The sequence below is a fragment of the Ammodytes marinus genome, assembly GCF_949987685.1.
Source record: "Ammodytes marinus genome assembly, chromosome: 4".
NCBI lineage: Eukaryota > Metazoa > Chordata > Actinopteri > Uranoscopiformes > Ammodytidae > Ammodytes > Ammodytes marinus.
In genome coordinates, this window is record NC_137233.1 from 34807962 (window position 1) to 34831260 (window position 23299).

Genomic DNA, 23299 nt, shown 5'->3' on the forward strand with positions numbered 1-23299 from the left:
ATCGAATGAAAAAGTTTCTTGAGGGCAGGAGTGTTTTTTACCAATCCATAAATGATGCTGTAAAAACATGTGGCCGTGTATTTCAAGAAATAATTGTTTTGTTTTTGCCAAGAGTTTTGAATTATCAGTCTATCAAAACCTTTCAACGAGGGTTCACATACTGGCACACCAATGTACAATTTGAATTGAAATGTGTGGGTATAGGCTCATCACTATATGCAGTAACGGTTTCATTTTTCTTAGTTTGAAATGTGTCCAGCTGTAGCTGTCATCACAGAACAGTGTTAATTTCTGCTTGTTTTTCTGATGTGGATTCATTCCAAGTTTCGGGGCTTCACATTTTGCTCTCTGTGGCATTTGATTAAACATTTACATAACATTGACATTTGACTGGAAACCTTGGAGCCAGGCTAAAAATGCAGCTGTCTTGGAAAGGTGCTGGAGCTATGCAAGTAATGATAGATAGGGATCAGTGGACACATCTGGCAGGACCAAATACCACTATCTCCAGCAGTCAGGGTTTCTCCCAGAGGACCCCCCACACACACACACACACACACACACACACACACACACACACACACACCCTTCCTGCTATGAAATCTATCCAGGTATGTGGCTTAGCATCCTGCACTCAATTGAAGTAATTCTTGGTATTTCCTCGTGAAGGGGGTAAACTCAGACATCATCGGGGTCAGACACTGCACTCGGGCTGCTGGGGGGATTAACATTGTATCATATCATATCCTCTTGCCTGTATGAGTTCCATCTCTGACCCCTGCATACAACACACTCGTTCCCTTATGTGTTGCCTCTAAAGGGACATTTATCTTTGGTTGGCTCTGTGGCACCAGATGTGCTTTGCAAACAGCCAACAGACAGATGCCAGGTCTGGCTTAGCTATTGTCTGCACACAGGGCAGCGGATACTGAGAAGGACCCAGACAGAGCACTGGTGTGGTGCTGTATTAAACTATGCATAAGAAGCTCCTTTGGGTAACATTGGTCTAGCTGCACTGGAAAGACCCAGCATAAATATTTATCTGCTTTGCTTGTCTTTTCTCTGGCTTTGCGCCTGTGTATTTGGAAAGAGTGTCTGTCTGTTTCTGCTTGATTAGTACACCAGAGGTCACCGAGTGCTAATTTAACTGGGCCATAGGAAAGGGTCTGCAGCTGGAACAAAGCTGCAGAGATATAGCTTTGGACGCACAAATCACAAATATGTAGTGCTTAAAGGGATAGTTCAGTATTTTTGTAGTGGGGTTGTATGAGGTTCTTATGCTTAGTTAGTCTGGAGATGTTGATCAGTGCAGTCACTGAAAGCAAGGAGTTTGGGGTAGACAATGCTGTAGCAGAACTCAGCGTTGGACAGCAACTTATTCAAGAGACACACAAGGCCTGCTCCTTCCATCTGTTTTACTGCTGGTCCCCTCCACAACAATACAATGCTGACTTATGCTACAGCGACATCTCCCCCAAACTCCTTATAGTGAATGTGCTGATTAGTTTTAGAACTTTGCATTAGTAGGGGAGAACGGGGTAATATGTCACACGGGTAGGTTGTCACAATCGTTATATCTTGGAACTAGAAGGTGCTGTCTGTTAAATTTTGGTATGTAAATATCCACAACTGGGATCAGAGGTCACCTACATAGTCTTCCTTGGAGTTAGACTGCTGAATTTGAGGTGAGAGGACTGTTGGTGTTTTTCATGTCAAATTGAAAATATTTAGCTCCTCAGTATTTTTTTTCTAGGCTTTTACACAATGGGTTTATAACAAAACACTTGTTACCCTAAAAAAGTGTGAAGGGTAAGCTATAGTTTAGATTGTTTTTAGCAAGCTAATTAGTTGTCAGATGGTTGTTTGCCTTGATGCTAGCAAGAAATTCCAGTTGGGGTTGGTCGTCACATTTTTTGGGGGGTTGGTTGTCACATGTTATCCAAAGGGTGCAGCCAGGAAAGGAACCCAATAACAAAAGAAAATGTCAAGCTGTATGCTCACTGACACCCCAGAGAAGGAGAGAATAGAGCAGGAAAGGCAGCTAGCATGCAAAAAAAAAAGTGCAACAAAATCAAAACGACCCAGTGCATCCCAAACTAGACCAGTTGCCAAGGCTACTCCACTCCAGCTGGGGAAGAAGAAACAGAAGAGAAAGACACAGGAGGAGGAATCTTCATCAGATGAAGAGGATAGTTTGTGTTTGGTTTGTATGGAAACGTTCTCCAGCACCCGTTCAGGGGAGGTATGGGAGAAGTGTTGTATGTGCAACCAGTGGGCACACAATCTCTGCTTAGTTAGTGAGCAGACCCTACATTTGCCATCACCGTAACTCAGATAGTGAATGTGTGTATTGTGGTTGAGTGGGCTATTATTGTTAGACCTATTTGTTTTGTTCTTTATATTGTCACATACAGTAGGTTGGTCTTAATATGGATTTCATTTTTGTTAATTCCTTGCTCATTTTGTGTTAAGATGCATAAAGTTATGTAGGCCTATTTTTTCAACTTGACAATGAAATTAAATTTTCAAATTTAGTTCTGCTTTCTTGCCTTCTTATTAAGATTTTTCCCATTAAGATAACATTGTGACAAACAACCCCATAGCGTGTGACAACCGACCCCTTGATGGGGTTGGTTGTCAAAATGTGTTAGAGTGTCTTTGATGGTAAATTTCTTCTTTATTACAATAAGTTAGAAAAAGTGAGGGGTTCACATTTCAAGCCAACACCTTAAGCTTCAATTTAATGTAGGAATGACTATTGAAAGATGTTTAGGTGATGAGCAATTCTCACTAGATGCATTACTTCTTGTCAGACTTTTGGATTTCAAATTAAAAGTCTGGAACTTGTTAACAAGCAAGCTTTTGGGACCAGACCTTGAGAGCAACATATTGTCTTATCACCAAATGAAAAGCCTTTCTGTCGCTCATCTTGTTTCTGCACAATAGATGTAATGATGCTTATTAAATCATTAAGAGGACTTTCAGTTCATGAATAATCAACGAGCAGCTGCTTAATAAACATGAGGGGGGGCTGGACATAGCGAAGCTCTGGCACTGGCTTTCCGTAAGCTCAGCAGAAGGCTGGGAGAGGGAGAGGGAAGGGGTGTGTGTGTGTGTGTGTGTGTGTGTGTGTGTGAGAGAGAGAGACGGGAGAGGCGGAGAGCAGCGCACAAGCCACAAGCTTGGGGGCAAGTCAATCCTGTCAGCCCAAGTCGTTGTGTGGATGTGGGAGAGAGACAGAGAAGAGGGAGGAAGGAGAAGATCTTTGCCGCTTTCTCTCTCCCTGTCTGAGTGAGCAGAGGGGGAGAGAGCCTGGATGGTGTGATCTCCACCACCATGGGATGCAGCCTGTGTACCATGCAGAAGCCTGCCGAGCAATACAAATTACTCTACCAAGTCTGCCAGGTACTGTCGCTGAGGATTTTCAGACCCTTTTTGTGTTGTTTTGATGTGCATTTTGCTTTTTTTAAAGCAAGGTCAGTTTATAGTGTTTGTGCTTGTTTGCAGAGTTTTCTACACTCTATTGGGTCAATGAGTGGGAGTAGAGTAGGGTAGGGTAGGGTAGGGTAGGGTAGGGTAGGGTAGGGTAGGGTAGAGTGGAGTGGAGTGGAGTGGAGTGGTTTGCATTGGAGTTGATGGCGACTGGAGCTCCTAGCTGCAGCTGAGCAGCCTGAACTCTGATCATAGGGGTCAGCAAGAGGTGGACCGCTGCACTTAAAGGAGTGTGTGTGTGTGTGTGTGTGGAGGAGGGGGGGGGGTTGATGAAGAGGTGACAGCTCCCTCAATGTGTCTGCTATAGTGTGTGCGACCACTGCCCACCTCTTCATTGTCGCCTGAATGCTGACTCGGGAGCTTTCAGGGCTTTTGAGACCCGTTTGACTTTTTTAACTAAAGTTTATATTTAACACCTCCAGTGCTTGTTTTGCATATTTCTTTGCCAGCAAAAGGAAAATAGAGCAGACGCGTGTTAGGCGGATGTACCATTGACAAAATGCAATGACAGGACATGTTTTGTCATTCTTTTTGAAGGGTCTTTTAAACAATACTTTGTTAAATTAGAAGCAATTCATTGATAAGATGATCGATTTAAGGTTATTCAATATGTTTCAAGCAAAATTTCCCAAAATATTCTAAAAAAAATTCTACTTTCCTAATTTTTGTGAAGAAAATCTCAAAACATCAGCATGAACTTTTGGAGATTGTGATCGTGTTTTTAACATTGTATTATTGAAGAAAATGTGCCAGAATACATAATGGGTTAATTATTTTGATTACTTTGGAAGATAAGTAAACACTGATTGATTTTTAGTTTTTAAGTTTGTTTGTTGAGAGGCTGAAAATGATCACATGCAGTATTTGCTCCAGCACATTGAACCACCTTCTGCCTTTCTATCTAAATTATCTCTGCCCTCGGTATGAGGGCAGAGATAATTCTCCAACTCTTTTCTCCAAATCATTTGATTGCTGATTGTAGCATGGATAAAGATTATTTATTTATTTATTTAACCTTTATTTAACCAGGCAAAATTGCTTGAGGTCAAATGACCTCTTTTCCGAGCAAGGCCTGGCCAATTATGTTTTATATTACAGTCAGAGGAAAGTTTAGCATAATGAATGTTAAATATATCTGAAGAAAATGTGGATAAACCACTCGCTCTGTGACTGCAGAATAAAAGCCAAAGCAGTTTGCCATTCTCTGTTTCTCTTTCCTGCTTTACTTCAGCATCAGCTTTTAATTGAGAAAGAACACTCCGAGTGCTGGTTTAGTCATCTAAGACGTTAGGATTCATGTCTAATGACAGCGGACAGTGTACAACTCTGACACACCGTGTGCCTTTGAGGATTGGTTCTCTACCAAACTGAAATCTAGTCTTTTTTTTATTCTTCTTTTCATCCGTAATGGACCACTGCCGAGTGTTATCCTCCTATCACACCAAATGACATCTCCATTTACTGCACAGGGGGTGAGGGTTGGCTTTGTGTGGATCTGCCTCATTATTCTCCCCTTAACAAAAACATCTCCCTCTCACCGCATGGGATGAAGGATACACAATGTGTGCCTGCAAATCATTTGGCTTTTAATCAGGTCTGATTATTTCAAATAAATGGCATATTAAATTAAATTTGTTATGACTGCTTATATTTGGGTCCTATCTTCAACCCCCAAATGGCCCACTAAACAGCAAACACATTCTATATGTAAGAGGGCTGTCACTTCTATTGTTCTGCTTTCTCTTCGGTCACTGTGTCATCTTGCCTTTCAGTTTTCCTTGATTGGCAGGCCATTCACCTTTCGTCTGTTTTTCTTTTGCTTTTGCTACTCACTCTCTCCCTCCACTGTCAGACAAGTCATTGGTCATTGTGCTGCCCTCAGACAAGCCCTTTAACAGCCTCCTCATTAGCGCAAGAGATAACGCAGAGCATTTCTGGTGCATAGTTTTCTTTAAAAGCTTCGTTATAGTGATGCTCTTGGAAGAGCCATGGAAGGGATTTGACATTCCAACCAAGTCTTGGCTTTCTTTTCACATTTGCCAATGTTTTTCTTTAGGGGATGATTGATTTAATCTACAACCCGGATTCCAAAAAAAGTTGGGACGCCATGGAAAATGTAAATTAATATTAAATATGAAAACAGAACAAATACATAATTTGTATTTGTTTAAACCGGTTAACTTTATTGTTTTTTTGTAAATATACACATTTTAAATTTGGTGCCTGCACTCTAATATCCATTTAGGTGTGTCTTTCACCAACACTTGATTAGATGCATGGTTGCAAGTTAAAAATTAAATTGTATTGATTTAGATCACCTTTTTAAGTTTCAAATATAATTGAATGAGTTGTGTTGACATAATAATGTTGGTCATTACAGCAACTTAATATTGTATTTTATTTAAACTCAAATTTCTGCGTATAAGATTTTAAAACAAATTTTAAGTTGTAGAACTTAAAGGTGAAGTAAGCGATTTATTTATGTTAATATATGTGTTAAATAGCTCTTTATTCATACAGTGATCACTTATATAGTGTGCACGTTTCACAAAGCCGATCTCTCAGTCACTCACTCTGCATGTAATCGGCAAATAAACTTTTCGGGGATCGCACTACTGATAACCAATCAGAAGAGAGAACGCTACAAACCGGCACCCGTCTCACTGCCGGTGCACGTGCAGAGCGACAGATGGGTGAATGTAAATGCGCCTACAATGGCGGAGCAGGTAAACATCCTTTCCCATGTCTGTTTTGATGGTTTTTATCATGTTTTATCACACTTATGGATCTGAGATGATGCTAGATAACTTGCTGCTTGAAGACCGCAGTGCATTAATGTGGTGACGTGGGGACGAGGGAGGGGACTGCTAACTGCAGTTACTGACAGGAAGTTAGCTAAACTGACCATTCCGCTTGCTGAACCTTTAATCAAATTTGCTTGATAACTAAGCTTGATACAGTTATTATTTCTCCACCTCGATTCAGGATTTCAAGTCCCTCCCCTAGCAAGTTCACATGTCTAGATGATTATTGATATTGTATTATTTCTTACATATCCTTGTTATATTGGTTAATTTATTTTTATATTTTTTATATTTATTTTCTGCTTCTGAAGTTGGATATTTCATATATTTTCTATACCGTGTATTCCTGTAATATCTGTTTTTATTTATCACCGTTGTTTTTCATAGGACAGTTTTTGTCATGAACTGTCGTCCCATCGATAGAGCTCTGCTCTTGTCTCTATCATTATCTAAGGAAAGTTTGTCTCAAAGCAAATAAAATTCAACTTCACATTTTACAGCCAACTTTTCCTCAGATTCAGGGAAACAAAAACAAAAAGTATGTGGAGGGTTTGCTCCTGGTCCTTAGTCAGGTGGAGAGAAGGGCAACTGTAGTTGGGATGGCTCTTGTTTTCAGTGCATATCAGGCAGAGCTGTATACACTGTGATTTGAGTTGTGCTTAGTGTAAGTTGCCACAATGATGACCTGCGACTGAACTCGGACTTGATGCTGTAGGATTGGATTTCCTCAAATAGATGAGATTTGAGACTCTAAAGCTAAATCCTGGTAATATTCAAGGCCACATTTTGCATATGTACTTACAGTATATACAGTACAGTGTTAGTCCCTCTGTTTCCCTTTAAACCAAAGAGCCACTGAAATACAGTAATAATGCAACTAAGAGCTTCATAGTTTGTTCAAAATTACTGTATGAGACATGGTGACATTTCATATTCTTGGCCAATTATATCACATTGACCAATGCACACATTACAGTGCAGAAACAGACCAGACCAGCCCTTCAACACACTTGTATGTTAAATCATTGCATTAGTCCTACTAGAAGGTGGATAAATCACTTTTAACTACAAGCGCTGGTAAATGATGGGTCCAGCCTGTGTTCACCATGTATATTTGAGAGCTGCAGTTTATTGGGAAGCTTTTGCATTTGTGGTGTGATTGTACAAGCACAGACTTTTTTTTATTTTCTGTAGGTTTAACAAACTGCATTGAAGTGATTGGTCGCTGTGTATGCAAAAACACTTACTGGACATGAATCGCGTGCATGATACATTTGCCAAGACTTGAGACCAACAGCTCTATTCTAAGGCGCTCCTTTACTACCAACGTTTTCAATGTTGGATTTCTCAAAGAAAAACTTTCTATAGCATTAACTGCATTGAGCATTGTTGAGGTGCTGTGTCTTCCCATGGTTAAAGTAGATGGAGGTGAAGGAAACCTGTTTGTCTTGTACCTCTTGTGGTGGATTGTGGGAAGTCTTATTTCCTGATCAGTGAGCCTGGCGCAGTGCCCGCTCTGCTCTCTCTCTCCTCCATCTCCCTATGGACTCAATAATCCATGAATACTTGAGATATTTCCAGTCATTACAGTTCATTACACACCTTAGCTCCAAGTCCCATGTCACAAGCATGGCGAATATGATTGTACACTGCACATTAAATTCATCATTGTTTGTTTCTACCTGTAAGCATTTTAGCATTTCAGCATTGGTCTCAGCATACTAAAATGATGTCCTAGAGGGAGTTGATAGAGCATTACTGGGTTTCAGCAGAGCCGTACTGGAGATCAAAAACTGTTAATTAAACACGGCCAACATGGCGTTTCTGGATAAGTGTTTTTCCCTTTTGGTTATGATCATTAAAAGGCCTGAACTGCTGCCGAGAGCACAGCACTCCCTTTTCAAACTTGACCCTTCTGACAGCGGTGCCCCCCCTCGCTCCTCTCTTCAAAGCTAAAGGTAGGCACCATGTGGAGATGTAAGCGCAGCTGCTTGGAAAGTGTTTGACAGTCTTTGGGCTCTAAACCTCTCCACCGACCGAGCGCTCTGTAGTGGTTGTGGCGCCGTGCTGCCGCCTCATTCAAGAGCCGGAGGTTAATTAGAGCTTCGGCACAAGCTGGCCATTGAGTTCTCTGATCCATGTGCTGAACTTATCTGGACTGTTGTTTGTCTGTTAAGTCCCTTTCATTTTTTAGGGGCTCTGTGTATCTCTTTCTCTCTGTCTCTCTCTCTCTGTCTCTCTCTCAAATTCAAAAAGGGCTTTATTGGCATGAAAGCTTTAAAAAACAATATTGCCAAAGCAAAGCATCAAATATATTTCAATAAGTCCAACTATTCAAACAATACACAATATGAACGAATATACACTCTCTCTCTGTCTGTCTGTCTGTCTGTCTGTCTGTCTGTCTGTCTGTCTGTCTGTCTGTCTGTCTGTCTCTCTCTCTCTCTCTCTCTCTCTCTCTCTCTCTCTACAGAGGGAACAGCTACTTAATACAAAAAACAATTGATCTGAAGAGCAAGAGAAGTTTACAAATGAGCCTGCCAGAACAGAACATTTCCTATATCAGAAGCTTTTCAAGTGCCACTGCCTAATTAGCTCATATGTCTGATTCCTAAGATCTACAAATAAGATGTCATTCTCACCAACAAAAAAATATAAAAAGCCAAGTTGTCATATCTCCAGATGGTCTTGGTGTGATATCTTTCAGACCAGACAGAAAAATGAGAGATGAAGATATTTGTACAAGTCACCCCCCAGTACCCCACCCCTTCCTCTGTCAGTGACCCCTGTCATCAAAGTAGTCACCACCAGAAAGAGGGACCCCCAGCCCCTTGTTCCTGTAATGAGGCCCAACACAAACAGCCTACAGGGGAACACACAGCAGAGCCTGACTCTGTGTTTTAATAAGATCAGCCCTGGTGTGTGTAGTGTCACATCTGTTAAACACTGAAGCAGGTGGCTGGCTTGCCACAGGGGAGCACCCACTGGAGCCCTTGTACTTTTCTATCCATCCAAAATGACAAAAGAGGGATCAAAGACACAACAGAGATATAATAGCATCCTGACAACAGAGCAAATGGAGAAAACTAGCAGTTATTGTGAAGAAACTAATCATTGAATCGTTGGAAAACGGTACATAATATTTATTGTTAAAAACATTTTATTTATTACATGTTCTTGTGTTTTGTTTACCCCAGTCAGAAGTGAGTTACATATCCGTCCTCTCAACATCATTTTGGGGGGAACGGAGGCTTCATTAGCTAGGCTGCTAGAAGAAGTTTTTGCTTAAAACTTAGGATTTAAAAGTAGTTTTTTGGTAAGTCAATCAATTCACAACGACCTTTGCAGCTGCGTCAAACTCATCCATGATAAGATTTCACCTATATTACCAATATTGATGTTCTTCACTAGATGTAATGGGCAGGTGAGACAATGTGGCTCAGTGTGGCTGTACTTCAAGCACATAAAATACTTTAAGGACAGTGATAGTATGCTGTAGACTAGAGGGTGTGCACGTTACCTAAAATGTCTAAAAGGTTACACGACTTCGATTTTTCCGTGTACATGCGTCTGGAATGCCCGTCTTGTGCGCACACAAACACTTGTTTCTTTCGTCTGTCATTTTTGCCTTCATTCATTTCTACTCAGTGAACGGACAGAGTAGATGTATAGCCTACAAGTCCAAGTTTATGCAGTGTCCCTGCGTGGCCTATGTGGCCTATGAGCAGCATCAAATTGTTCAGCACATTTGAATGATTAAGGATGGTTATTTGTCATTATAAGGCTTAAAGGGAGCCTCTCCTTGCAGTGTCTGTCATCATGTGTCAATCACAGCTTGATTGAGACTCAACTGTGCATGGAAGGATCCCCCTGTTTCTGTCTTGTGAGTTAGTTTATGTGTGTGTGTCTGCTCCCTCTTTCCCCTTCTCTTCCTGTGGATCTCCGTTTGATCACTGCTTGAGCAAACTTGATTTTTATATCTTGAACAAACAGACTTAACATAGAGCTGAAAGTGCTGTGAGCCCTTACTGTGTGTGTGTGTGTGTGTGTGTGTGTGTGTGTGTGTGTGTGTGTGTGTGTGTGTGTGTGTGTGTGTGTGTGTGTGTGTGTGTGTGTGTGTGTGTGTGTGTGTGTGTGTGTGTGTGTGTGTGTGTGTGTGTGTGTGTGTGTGTGTGTGTGTGTAGAAATGTTGTTTATTGGCGGATCTGGTTTGTCATCGTGACTGTATATGTATCCAAATTAGGGCTGTCAAAATTAACGCGTTAACGCAGGGTGATTAATTTCTGGAATTAACGCGTTAATTTTTTTTTAACGCAGTGAACGCATGTGCAGAATGATCCGCCCCGTACTTCCCACCAGCTCTGTACTACAGTCACTCTAACGTTGTGGCTGACCCAGGATCAGTAGCTGCGCGCGGCCAAACATAGCAGCACGTTAGCCCGTGCCGCGTTTTAAACTGCCAATGGTCACGTCTGTGTCGGGGGCATAGATAGTATATAAAGTCACCTGCCGCGGGTGACAGTTGATGTCGAAGCAACGTGAGGAGAAATATTGTCCGCTCTGTTCAGAGCAATGAGGACACAAACGTCTGTAGTTTTCAGAGGTGTGTGTGAGTAGACATCAACATAACGTCGGCTTCCTGGCACACATGAACAGTCCACTAGGACGTGGTCGCGCATAAACACACACACAAACACACACACCGCGGACTGTAATCAAGTTGTCTTCAAGAATGCACAACCTATAGATTCGCCAAATAAATGCCATTATATAGCCTATATTTGCCCAAAGACATAGTAAAGAGACAGACCAATTGAATTATGGTGAGTAGGTATATATTTTAGTTTGATTTAAATTTATTTTCAGTATTAAAACCATTATTTGGATTTTCAATTAATGAAAATACTAATTTTAAACCTTCTGTCATTTATCTTTCTGTTCATACAACAATATACAGACAAAATTCTAATTTTCCGGGCATATTTTGAATGGAAAAATTTATCGTGATTAATCCACAGAATCCTGTGATTAATCTGATTAAAAATGTTAATCGTTTGACAGCCCTAATCCAAATCAAACAATTTATGTTCAATTCAAGGATTTAGATAGCTTTGAGTCTGAATCAGCGTAACTCGTATCATTAGGTTACTGTTGAGGGGCAGTATAGTTTCACCGATGAATGTCCCTGAGAGAGAAATTCTTATCGATTCCAGATTGTACATTATGTTTTATCCGGAGCCCTTTTAAAAAACACAATGGATTGTTTAAAAAACAGAAGTGATTGTCAAAGGGCTTAGAAGAAAAATAAATTTGATTATAAGAGTATAAACAAGGGTGTCCCTCAGTCAGGATTCAGTTTTTAGATGTTTGTTCTGTAATTGGGGCGGCAGTAGCTCAGTCTGTGGGGACTTGGGTTAGAGACTGGACCAATATTAGAGTGTGGACTGGAGAGGTGCCAGTTCACCTCCTGGGCACTGCCGAGGTGCCCTTGAGCAAGGCACCGAACCCCTAAACTGCTAATTGCTCTGGAACCTCTCCACTTAATGCATGAATATAGGTCCTGTTTGCATGTGTGTATTTTCGGGCCAGTGTGTGTAATTTCCCCCAGGGGATTAATAAAATATGTCTTCTTTTTCTTTTTCTAATCCTCTGCAAACTTGCCCACTGTGGTGAATAAATATGTATTTACTTTTACCGTACTGCGGTCTGTGTTATCAAGGCTTTACTACTTGGAGCACTTTCTGTCCAGCTGGATAAATGAAACGCACCCTAATCGAGACACATTTATGCAAGAAGTGTGTGCATCCCCACAAACACACATTGACAAACTATTGGCTGGTGCTCGAATTTTCTTTCTTTCTTATGAAAATGAGGGAAGTGAAATAAAAGAGTGATTAACTGTGTTTTTTTCAAGTCAAATGACCCATATTCAGACTGCAACTCAAACGTTATATAGCCCCTCCCCCGGGAACAAATTCAGCCTTCAAGTCTTTATGCCCTCTCCATCACGTCAGCGCTCCTCTCTGTTCTGAAAAACAGACTTTGAAGAATGCGTCTAAGAAGTGTATCCAACCAGAAAGAGGAGGCTAGCGCCCCGGCTCTCCACGCTCTTTTAAAGGCTTTTCTACACAGTCAAGTTCCCAGGGTTCCTTGTGCCCGGGCTCTGGCAGAGTTTCCACTTTGTTCACCTCACTGCTTTCCCCTCAGAGGAGCAGAAACACACTCGCTCTTTAATGATCTTCCTCTCCGCTTTATCAGAGGATTATGTGCTGAGTGCTGAATGTGTTGAATGGCCGTATCAAAGACAAAATGTTACACAGCACAGTCAGTGAATTAACTTAATATCCTGCGAAAGGCTTTTGTGTGTGATAATGATGAGAACAGTGGGGTCGTGGATGGGCGCTGGTGGCATGGGGGCTTCTTTTTGTCCCAGTCACCAGATTTCTTTTCATAATTATATCAATCCATAATACTGTCATTTTCATTGTCTTCATTTGTTTCCCCAAACTGCCAATATCCAGTCATAGCTTAGCAAATATGACTAGGCAAAGCAGGCCTGTCCAGCTTTGGATTTTCCCTATAAATGTATGAGGAGAGCTGAATACGCCACTGTCTGTCAGCCTTTCTGCAAAACCTGATTAGTATACTTTAAAGGTCACATATTATGCTAAATGCACTTTTTAAATGTGTTCTAACATATCCATGGGTCCACGGTGTGCCTAGAGACTGCCAAAATATTTAAAAAAATAACACTCTCCTTTTCTCACTCTCCCCCTTTCTGAAACCACCACCCCTCCCCCACCCAATATACTCCAGTCAGAATGCTCCCCTTTTCTGACCTCACAAACTGGAAAGCCAGAAGCTTCCACTGTGCAGCCCACACCCCTATTTCTTATTGGTCCACAGCCCTGACAGACAGAGGGCGAGTCGTATCTGGCTTCGCTTCCGGACAGGGGGCGGGGGGAGCTCAAAGATTGTCTATTTACGAGGGGAGCTGCAGCTCTTTTTTAAAAAATAGGCCATTGTGAGATTAGCTGAACATCAGCATAGTACAATAAATTATCTGAAAGTTTTTTTCAGCAAACAATTAAAGAAAAACGTATTACGGACCACTAAGATCATATAATATGGTGTATAATAGAACCGAAAAGTGTATAATATGGGAGCTTTAAGTAGGGACTTGGTGCCCTCTTGTCATTAAAATGGGTTTGACAGAGATGCCTCCAATACCCCTTTCCCACCAAAATGAGCGGGTCGACGCCGGTTTTTGAACGTGTATCGACGGTATTTAAAATAGACGGGTGTCCCTTTTCCCCCTACCGACAGACCCGCTCTCTCCAGCTGTGCAGTGTGATTGTGACATGGTCACATAAAATCAATGTGTCATTCAGAGATGCCCGTATGGTCTGCATCATAGCAGATGCCTGCGGCTGTGTTAAGGCACACGGTTACATGGCATAGTAGTAGGAGAGGCCATCGGTGGTGGAGCATTGTGTAACGTGTCAGAGGTGAGCACGGTGAATGGAGGTACCCCCTCCACAGCTGGAAGAGAAACCCCACGCACACACACACACCCTTCTGAGAGCACTGAGGCAGAATGCTCCAGAAGCTCAACAACACTGGGGCTAAGGGCTTTGTCTCTGGTTCACTGCCTTCAAGTAGCCCTGGGATTCCTGAGAGAGAGAGAGAGAGAGAGAGAGAGAGAGAGAGAGAGAGAGAGAGAGAGAGAGAGAGAGAGAGAGAGAGAGAGAGAGAGAGAGAGAGAGAGAGAGAGAGAGAGAGAGAGAGAGAGAGAGAGAGAGAGAGAGAGAGAGAGAGAGGCCCCTTGTGATTTCAGAAAGACTTATTGCTAACACAGCAGCAACAACACATAGGGATTGAGATGTCTCCATTGTGTTGGGGTTCAGCTCACAGTCCAGGCCAGAGTTGTACTTTGTGTGAGAGGGCAGCTGTCCTAAATCTCAAGTTTTTTTTCTCTACAGTGGGATTTCTTACATTAGCATTTTGTGATATGATAACTCGCTTTCAGTGTCTAATTATTCTGAGCAAACTGCAAATGGATAAGCTATTCATTTTTGATGTAGAAAATAAGTAGAACTTTCAAGTCCTCGGAGATGATCCAATTATCCTGCAGGCCCAGGATTAGCATTTATCTGCTTTGGTTATTAGTGAGCACACAGCCTCTTCTTACTCCTGCATCAAGTTCCCTCTACTCCTTTTCCTGCCTTATTCAACCTTCCTCTAAGCACACACACACACAAACACACACACACATAAGCTTGGTACCTTTGGTTTCTATATCTACTCATCTATAGAAATAGATTCCTAATTTTTATGTCTGGGATGAAGTCATTTGTTCTATCTATTGTATCTACACAGCATTCACTACCTGGAGGCGATTTAATATAACTGTAACTCCTTAAGTACAGCACCTCACTTAACTCTGCAAACTATGCCATATGAATTCAAATGAGACCAGCCATAGCTGTAAGGCAGACGCACCGACCAGCCACATGCTTATCAACAAATGAATCCTCATACACAGACTTTGAATGTATGTTGGATGTCAGGGGGAGTGAGAAGGGGACTCCAAAGATTTATGACACGCCTAATGACCTGCAACGCTACATACATGAGCGTCAAGTCTGAAAGGAGAAGAGCCCCCAGGCTGAGATCTTATCAAAGCTCTTCAACACATCCAGGAATCACAAAGCAACAAATGCCACATCATGCCTTGAAAGTGGAACATCTGCTCTGTGTAAAACCCTGATAAGGCAGAGAGCCAGAGTGATGACCTTGGATGCAGTCTGCAGGCAGGCGGCTGCAGCGTGGTTATGGGCTGCTATGTATGCAGTATAGTGACACATGGCCAACACAAAAAATCACTAACATAATGCGGATGCTCAGCCTGACCTTTTGCATGGCATAGATCTGCGTGCAGGCTTAAATCGAATTATATAATTTCTCATTGGATCTGATGACACATTGTATTGAGAGCAGGGTCTGCGTCATCATACAGTATATCAGCACACGCAGGCCCTAATAAGTAGTTCAACCCAACTTAATTGGCCTCTTTTCTGTGACACACGCACCTTTTTTTAGCTTAAATGAATCTGCTCAGGTTAACGTGCTGGACCTAACTCACTGTCTGTGACGGCATGTCAGATTGAACCTCCGCTGAGAAATGACTCAGCTAAATGAGGGCTCCTCGATTAATGACCTTGATTAATTGAAGAGAGACTCAATTTATTAAGGTCTTGTTTTAACTGTGACCCTGTAAGACAAACCCAGGCATTAAAAAGTAATTTCTCAAATAGGATATCGCTTCTGAGTTTGTGTTGGCAGTCCGTGCTCCTTGATAATGATTCTATCCATTTGGAATAATGGATATTCACTTCAGTTCTCTCCAAGAGATCACAATATGTTGCACCCTTATGATCTTCTACAAACTGAACAGAATCATAAAAGAGGACATGTGATACTCATTTCCAGATCTTTGTTTTTGATGTTGAACTTATAGAGCAGATAAACACAATTGACCGAAGTTGTAGATCTCCGCCCTAAATCGCCCTATCTCTGTCATGTATTGTAATCCTTCTGCTCAGAACGGTCTGTGTATACTGTATATCCATGTCTTTGGCAGCATTTTTCCCATGTTGGGAAAAAAAACATCCTGTGTGAAGGGCCGTGAACAACGCTGTGCGTGCAGTGGCATGACCATACTGTGACGTCACTGGAAGCCAGAGTTAGCTCTCCTGAAATGCCCATCCAACATTTGAACGTCATTTATGGGTCAGAATACATGGAAAAGCATGATTGGTCCCCTTGAACAACAGTTGCTGATTTGTTTGTTTCTTCTTCTTCCAGGTCAATGGCAAAGACCTCTCCAAGGCCACCCACGACCAGGCGGTGGAAGCCTTCTGCACAGCCAAGGAGCCCATCATGGTGCAGGTCCTGCGCCGCGCCCCGTATCCCAAGCAGCTGCCCGGCCCCACTGCTGACTGCCAGCTCTCACACATCAGCACCCAGACAGACATCACCCTCCAACACATCATGGCCCTCACCAAGCTGCCTCCCTCTTCACCCCCTATGACAGAGCTTGAGGAGTATCTGCTTCCAGATGAGTAAGTACCAACCCAGTCAGTCCTGAGCCTTGACATACAATACACCTTGGGCCAGTATAAGGCTGAACAGAGGAAAAGCTGACTCATCGGTTACAAACAGTACAGGGATATTAGAGTAGATGTCTCCAAAAATTCAACTAATAGCATACACTCATGGCCCTATAGAAGAGGTGTCACAATCTTGATTGTAAGTCGAAAAATGATAAAAATTACGTCACGATATTGACCCCGAAAATCTAATCTAGGGTTTGAAGAAACGTGACACCCCTCTAATATACAAAATGATGAAGAACATAAATCCTACTCCATTCCTAGGCCTATAGAAATGGTCAGACTAAGGATGAAGGCTGCAGCAGTGCATGAAAAGAAGCCTTCGAATCTATTGTATCGTTGTATTGGTACCCGAAACAATACGTTCCCACTACAGCAGCTTATTTTACACCAAACAACGAATCTACACCAGTACACAGCCGAGTGTGCTGTCACTTGACAGAAAACTATATACCATCCAGGTAAACAACAGTCCGATAGAGACCTACTGTATATGCGTTTTAAAAAACACTGTTTAGTTTCAGCATGGCTTCGGTAACAAAAATTGTTATGAGTGAACGTGTTCCCAGAAAGTCCACTTTAAATGAGAAGACAGAGGAATTCTCTGGTGTCAGAAGTCAGCTATGTTAAAAATGTCACTTTGCTCTCAGACATAATCAGACCTTTTACTCTAATAGTTCATTAAGAGAGACAGTAGAGAGAGTCAGCAGCTTCAAGTTCCTCCACATCTGCGAGGACCGACCTGGACTCACCAAACCGACACCATCACAAAGACGGCAAGACAGCGGCTCTTCTTCCTCCGCAGACTACGGAGGTTCAACATGGACTCAAGGATACTCTGCAACTTCTACAGCCCCATAGAGAGTATACTGACTGGCTGCATCACCGCCTGGTACGGCGGTTGCTCCGCCCTCAACCGTAAGACATTACAGAGGGTGGGGAAAGCTGCCAAGCACATTACCAGGACGGAGCTGCCATCCATGGAGGACCTCTACACTCAGCGCTGCAGGAAGAAGACTAACTGGCTTATTAAAGACCCTCATCACCCCAGCAACAAACTGTTTCAGCTGCTCCCGTCTGGTAGATGCTACCGCAGCATCCGGTCTCGCACCACCAGACTCAGTTTCATCCCACAGGCAATAAGACTGCTGAACTCCTGAGCTACTTAGCTCACCACAATGACACGTTTTAACATGCCACTTTATAACTTGCCACTTTATTTATTCCAGTCGACATCTGGATAAACACGTCTGTTTAAATTTTACATTTATTTAGTTTTGTATTTAGGTCTCTGCTCTCCTTGTATTCCTCTTATACACTTAATTCTTCTTCTTATTCTTCTTATTCTTCTTCTTCTTCTTCTTCTTATTATTATTATTATTATTGTTATTGTTATTGTTATTGTTTTTTTTTATTATTATTATTTAAGTCTCAGCTTCCCACTTGTGTTTCTCTTATACTTATACGCTTTCTTTATTGCACTGTTGGAGGAGCCAAAGACTAAAGAATTTCATTGCCAGCGACTGCTCTGTAATTGTTGTGCATATGACAATAAAACCATCTTGATGTTGAATGTTGAATCTTGAAACCTAATCTATTTCTCCAAAGTGCACTGCTATGGTCTAACAGGATTGTTCCCAGGTTTGAAGGGGAAATGTCCCCGTCACTTACGGGAGATGACGGCTCCTGCAGGCTACACATTCACATTAAAATTTGGCTTCAGATCATTTTGGATTAGCATATTCCCAAATTGCTTCTTTTGATTCTGTGTGTGTCTTTTTAAGCCCCGGAGCTGGGAAAGTCTGGCACCGTTTTTCACTCATTAGAGGGCAGCAGCAGGTGCCCTTTAATGAATATTTGGGATTTCTTTAATTGATTTTCTGAGTCAAATTAATAACACAGCAAGTTAATTTGTGATTAGCCTGCGGGTGTAGCTTCAATATATCTGATTGAAGAGAAATTTCTACATTTAGTTCTCATGACTTCCTTGCTACTTCTAATTTTTTAAATTTTGTTTATCAAATTTCTGGGTCTGTGCAGAGTCTGGGAAGTTTGGAAAAGGCTTGATTTAAAATGTAGTGTTTACTGTTTGAAATCTGAACACATCACTGGAAAATGCTGGATGTTCCCCACATTAACCAAACTAATTTAAGGATAGTCAATAAAATACTGTATTGTTTTTTCAATTTCTTCATGCAGACTTGATATTATTGATAATTAGGAACAACACATTTATTTAATTGGGCTAATGCAGCGCACTCATTTTTAATGATATGGAATTCATTAATTTTCCAAAAAAATATTTTTAGAAGAAAAAAAATTATAAAATGTTTATCAATTATCCGTAAATTCGTTTGAGTGCTAACTCTATATTATATATTTATATTCATACATACAGTGTTTTTATGGGAAATCCATATGTTTTTCTTCAATAGCTTTATTAGGTGATTGTCAATATACATTATATGAAACCCTTTGATTGTACTGATAGGGCAATGTATGAAATCATAAGCATGTTTTTTTCAATATATCAGTGATTCTTGCGGAGTGGGACAAAACAGGGTGCAATGTTGAAAAAATACAAACCCAATGTTTCGGCAAATCAAATTACATGTATGTATCCAACATATACTAAGCTACTGAGCTGAGCTTTGACACAACCTCCCAGCTTTTGTTTTTTCTACCGTCATTGGCCTATCACAACCGTCAGATTTCCTGTCTGACGGTTTTGACATATTTAACGTTTCTTAAACAAATTGAGTTTTTCTTGTAGCCATTTGGTTTTTCTGTTGATGATAGGTGCTAGTATGAACTACTTCAGGAAAATAAAATGATCAAAACATTTCAAATAACTTACATATTTAATAAGTATTAAATATTATTTATTATTTATTTTATTTAATAAGTTACATATGGAAGACGGCCTTTTGTCCCGGTTCTCGAGAATCACTGATCAGTGATTCTCGAGAACCGGGACAAAACAGGGTGCAATGTTGAAAAAGTACAAACCCTATGTTTAGGCAAATTAAATTACATGTATGTTTCCAACATATACTAAGCTACTGAGCTACACTTTGATACAACCTCCCAGCTTTTATCCTTTTTATCAAAATGGCCTTTTTACCGTGCCATTCCTTATTTTGTGTCAACACCGTCAGACACCAAAATCACAAATACATTTTCCCTCAATGTATGCTAGACCCATGAGAAGAATTGTGATCACAAGTATTCACCAAGACTGACAGAGGCCACAAAAAATATTTTCAAAAGTTTGGGAACCCCTCTCAGCCGGCATTATAATTGACTCTGCTTTCACAAAAAAAATATAAAAGTGGTATGTCTTTAATTTACCAGGAACAGCTAAGTACTGGGATGTTTTCCCAGTACTTAGCTAGTACTTAGTAAAAAATTACGTATTACGTAGGCCTACGTAGCCTTACTTTCTTTTCAGTAAGGCCGTGATATGCAGTGTAGATAGACTCCCATCAATCAAACAAAATCACACCATTGTTTCTTTATATTTTAAATGTTTTGATGATAAAGAATGCAACATTAGTATTCATCAACACAAAATTAGCTACTATGATATTATAAAATAAAAATAAAAGTAATTTCTTTTTGAAAGATCTGTGCCCCAAGTGGGGGGGCACAAGCATTTTTGGGGGCAGGCCCGGCCCCCTATGGCCCGCCCATAGCAACGTGTATGCTGACGGTGGTGACAAAAACCCAGATAACCATCATATACGTAGAATAATCAATAACAGTGATTTTATAACAGCATATTATTGGTTGAGCGTTAATTCAAAGATTCACATTACAGTCTTTCAATCAGACTAGCTCTAAAAGACTCAGACCAAATCGCCTAATTTTGTATATCATCCTGTACTCAGAAGAATCATCCATGACAAAAGAAGATTGTGAGAGTTTCCATAAATACAGTATTAGAAAAACTAAAACCTATTTCTGTATTGAATATAATCATAATAACTTGAAAACCACCCAAATATGATGCCTTCATATTGAATGTCAACTCCGTCATTCGCCTGTCACCACCGTCAGACAGGAAATCTGACGGAGTTGACATCTGACGGTGTTGACATATTTAACGTTTCTTAAACAAAAAAAAATGTAATTAATCTAGTTAGCCATTTGTTTTTTCTGTTGATGATTGGTGCTAGTATGAACTACTTCAGGAATATAAAATTATCGAAACATTTCAAATAACTTCTTCAGAAATTGTAAGTCGGTGTTGATGGTTGTGACGCATGACTTTCAAGATTTGAAATGTAAAATATTCTAAAACTACAACACTTATCAGAGCCTGTCTGACTCTAATGTACTCTGCAGAGGTAGAATGTGACAAGAGGTCCTTCATAGTGACAGCTGCCCCTTATATTGGCTGATTTTATTACATTTTAATGGATTGTCTGACGGTGGTGACAAAAAGTGTCCCCCCACTTAGAAACCTTATAAAACATGAACGTGTTGTAGAAAAGAAAATTATTGATATGAGAGATTATTTAGTGTTGCCTTTGATGAAAAAAGCTCTTTTTAATAATTAAAGTACATTTTTAATAGGTTTTATTCCATATGAAAGATTGAAACCTTCTCTGTGGACACACAGTTTTTGACATAATAATAATAAAATTAAATTTAGGGGGATAATTGTGCTCCAGACATTCTATTCTTAATCCCTAATAACATCTACAATTTTAAATATTTAAATTGTTAAAGATAACAGCAGTTACATTTTGTCCCCGCCTTTTGTCCCGGTTCTCAAGAATCACTGATATACTGTATATTTAAAGCTTTGAGGTCCTTGAACAAATTTAATTTTACACTTAAAAAGCTGTACGAACCCTGAAACTTGCATTCCCCTCTTTCTCCAGTTTACCTCTTACTCTTTGTCTTTTCTTAGGCATGCTCCGAGACATGCATACTTTGACCCCAACGACTTCCTGGAGGGCATACAGCAGGACATAGAGCGTGAGGAGCTGGAATATGAGGTATACACATCCACAACTCTCTTTGCTTCTCCTCCTTCTCCTCCCCCTCCTCTCTCCTTTTCAATGAAGATCTACATTCAGACGACAGTGCATTATTGCTACGTAAGCAGACCCGGGGTCGCCTGCCTCTGTGTCTCCAGTTCCAATGGACCCCCCGCTAGTGCCAACAAATCCTGATCTATCAAAGTTATTGATGGGGCACTCTGCGGATACACAGACACAGAGACGTAGGCCAGACAGGAATCCAGCTGCAGTTTTTTTTTTCAGCAGATGCACAGCGTTGACATCATTACTTAGTTGTGACAAGGCCCAATAAGTCTTTTCCCCCCTGGCTCCTATGCAGCGGAGATGATTAGATGGCACAGATAATGGCTCTGCAATGATGAATTTGATGATGCGCACTAACAATGCCTGGATGGGGCCGTGATCAAGCCTCTGCTGTGCTCCACCGGTGACCTCCACCGACCCTGAATTAATCATAGGTCAAATTCAGAACTGTGTTTTAGCCGCAAATCCTGCTTTCTGATTAGAATTCCGCTAGTAGTATCACTTTATCTTTGCCAAAAAGAACTGATATATAACAACGTATTAGTATCAGAAAGTCCCAAATGCATTTGAGGTGTTTGAATCTGGTATTTTGAAGTAGGCCAATTGTAATAAATGGCTGAACATTCACCAAAAGTGTTTTGAGGCACAGCTCACTGCCTTGACGTCAGGCTACTACTCCAAGATTCTAATCCAATCTGACCATAGAAGCATCAAATAGCTTCCTGTGGACAGGTGTTGAGAACTAGCATGTATGCTCAAACACAGATTTTTATTCTACATGGACATCACTCTAAATGAGACGTGTCAATTGAAGCACATCAACCATTTCTTGCAGTGCATTTTGCGTGTGTGTAAAACACTAAGACCTGCCAAATATCACCACAAAGGTGAGGCAGAAGGGTTAAGCTTTTTATTCCATGTCTCTATTTGCTACAGAGGCTGAGAGAAAAATTATTTTGTAAACGTTGATATTCTGTGCAGTTTTTTTTTAAACTCTGGTTTTGGGAAGTTGTTTTGAAACAATGCTCAGGTTTTAGAACTAGATTTAGGCGGCCTTAGGCCTTAATGGGTTAAAGAAGCAATTGGCCAGCACGAGTTTACCTCCCAACCACGTGCCTTCTTCACAGTGACCAGTGACCTTCTGCCATGCAGAGACAAGACTTGAAATATTGTTAATTTGTTACATATTACTGTCCATTTTTAAAAGTTAGTAAGAAGAAAAAAACATAAAAAAGGGTACCAAGACATCTGTAAAATACTTATAAACATAAACCCACCTGAAAAGGGGAAATTCTGAATTCTTTATTTAACAAAACTAGTGATCCCGGTTTTGAAAAAAATGTCAAGGTGCTAAAAATGGAGACATCATTTTTCTCAACATTGAATCACCCAAGTAGACATTCCAAACACTCCAAAAAATTAACATTTCAAAACTACAGAAATACATTTCCTCCTATACTAACTGGAACTGTGTACTTTTGGAAAAATAAAATACAACTGAATTAGTCACGTTTAATAATTTTACATATTTCTTTAAAATGTCAAACTGCTCCTTTAAAACAGTCTACAGTATTCCGCTGCCCTGGAAGATACAGCTCTGCTCGTATCTGTACGTGTGAGATTATAGGTGTTGACAAGTGAATAGCGGGACTCTGCCCGTTCGCAGTCCGCCGCCCCATCTCTCATTCTGTCAGTGGGCCTCTTAGAAAGCCAGTGGCCAGCCCAAAGATTCATTACAGTGATTGATGGATCACTGTTGCTCCCTGATCCCATC

General features: G+C 40.8%; 1 protein-coding gene across 3 annotated transcripts in view; it reads left to right on the forward strand.

Moving 5' to 3' along the window:
• Positions 1-23299, forward strand: part of pdzrn3b (PDZ domain containing RING finger 3b) — a 165153-nt gene that overhangs the window by 136232 nt on the left and 5622 nt on the right. For all 3 annotated transcript variants that reach the window (XM_080026501.1, XM_080026502.1, XM_080026503.1), the window contains 2 exons: positions 16164-16420; positions 21390-21477. In XM_080026501.1, coding sequence (XP_079882627.1) covers positions 16164-16420; positions 21390-21477 — 345 coding nt within the window. The remainder of the gene's footprint in view (positions 1-16163; positions 16421-21389; positions 21478-23299) is intronic.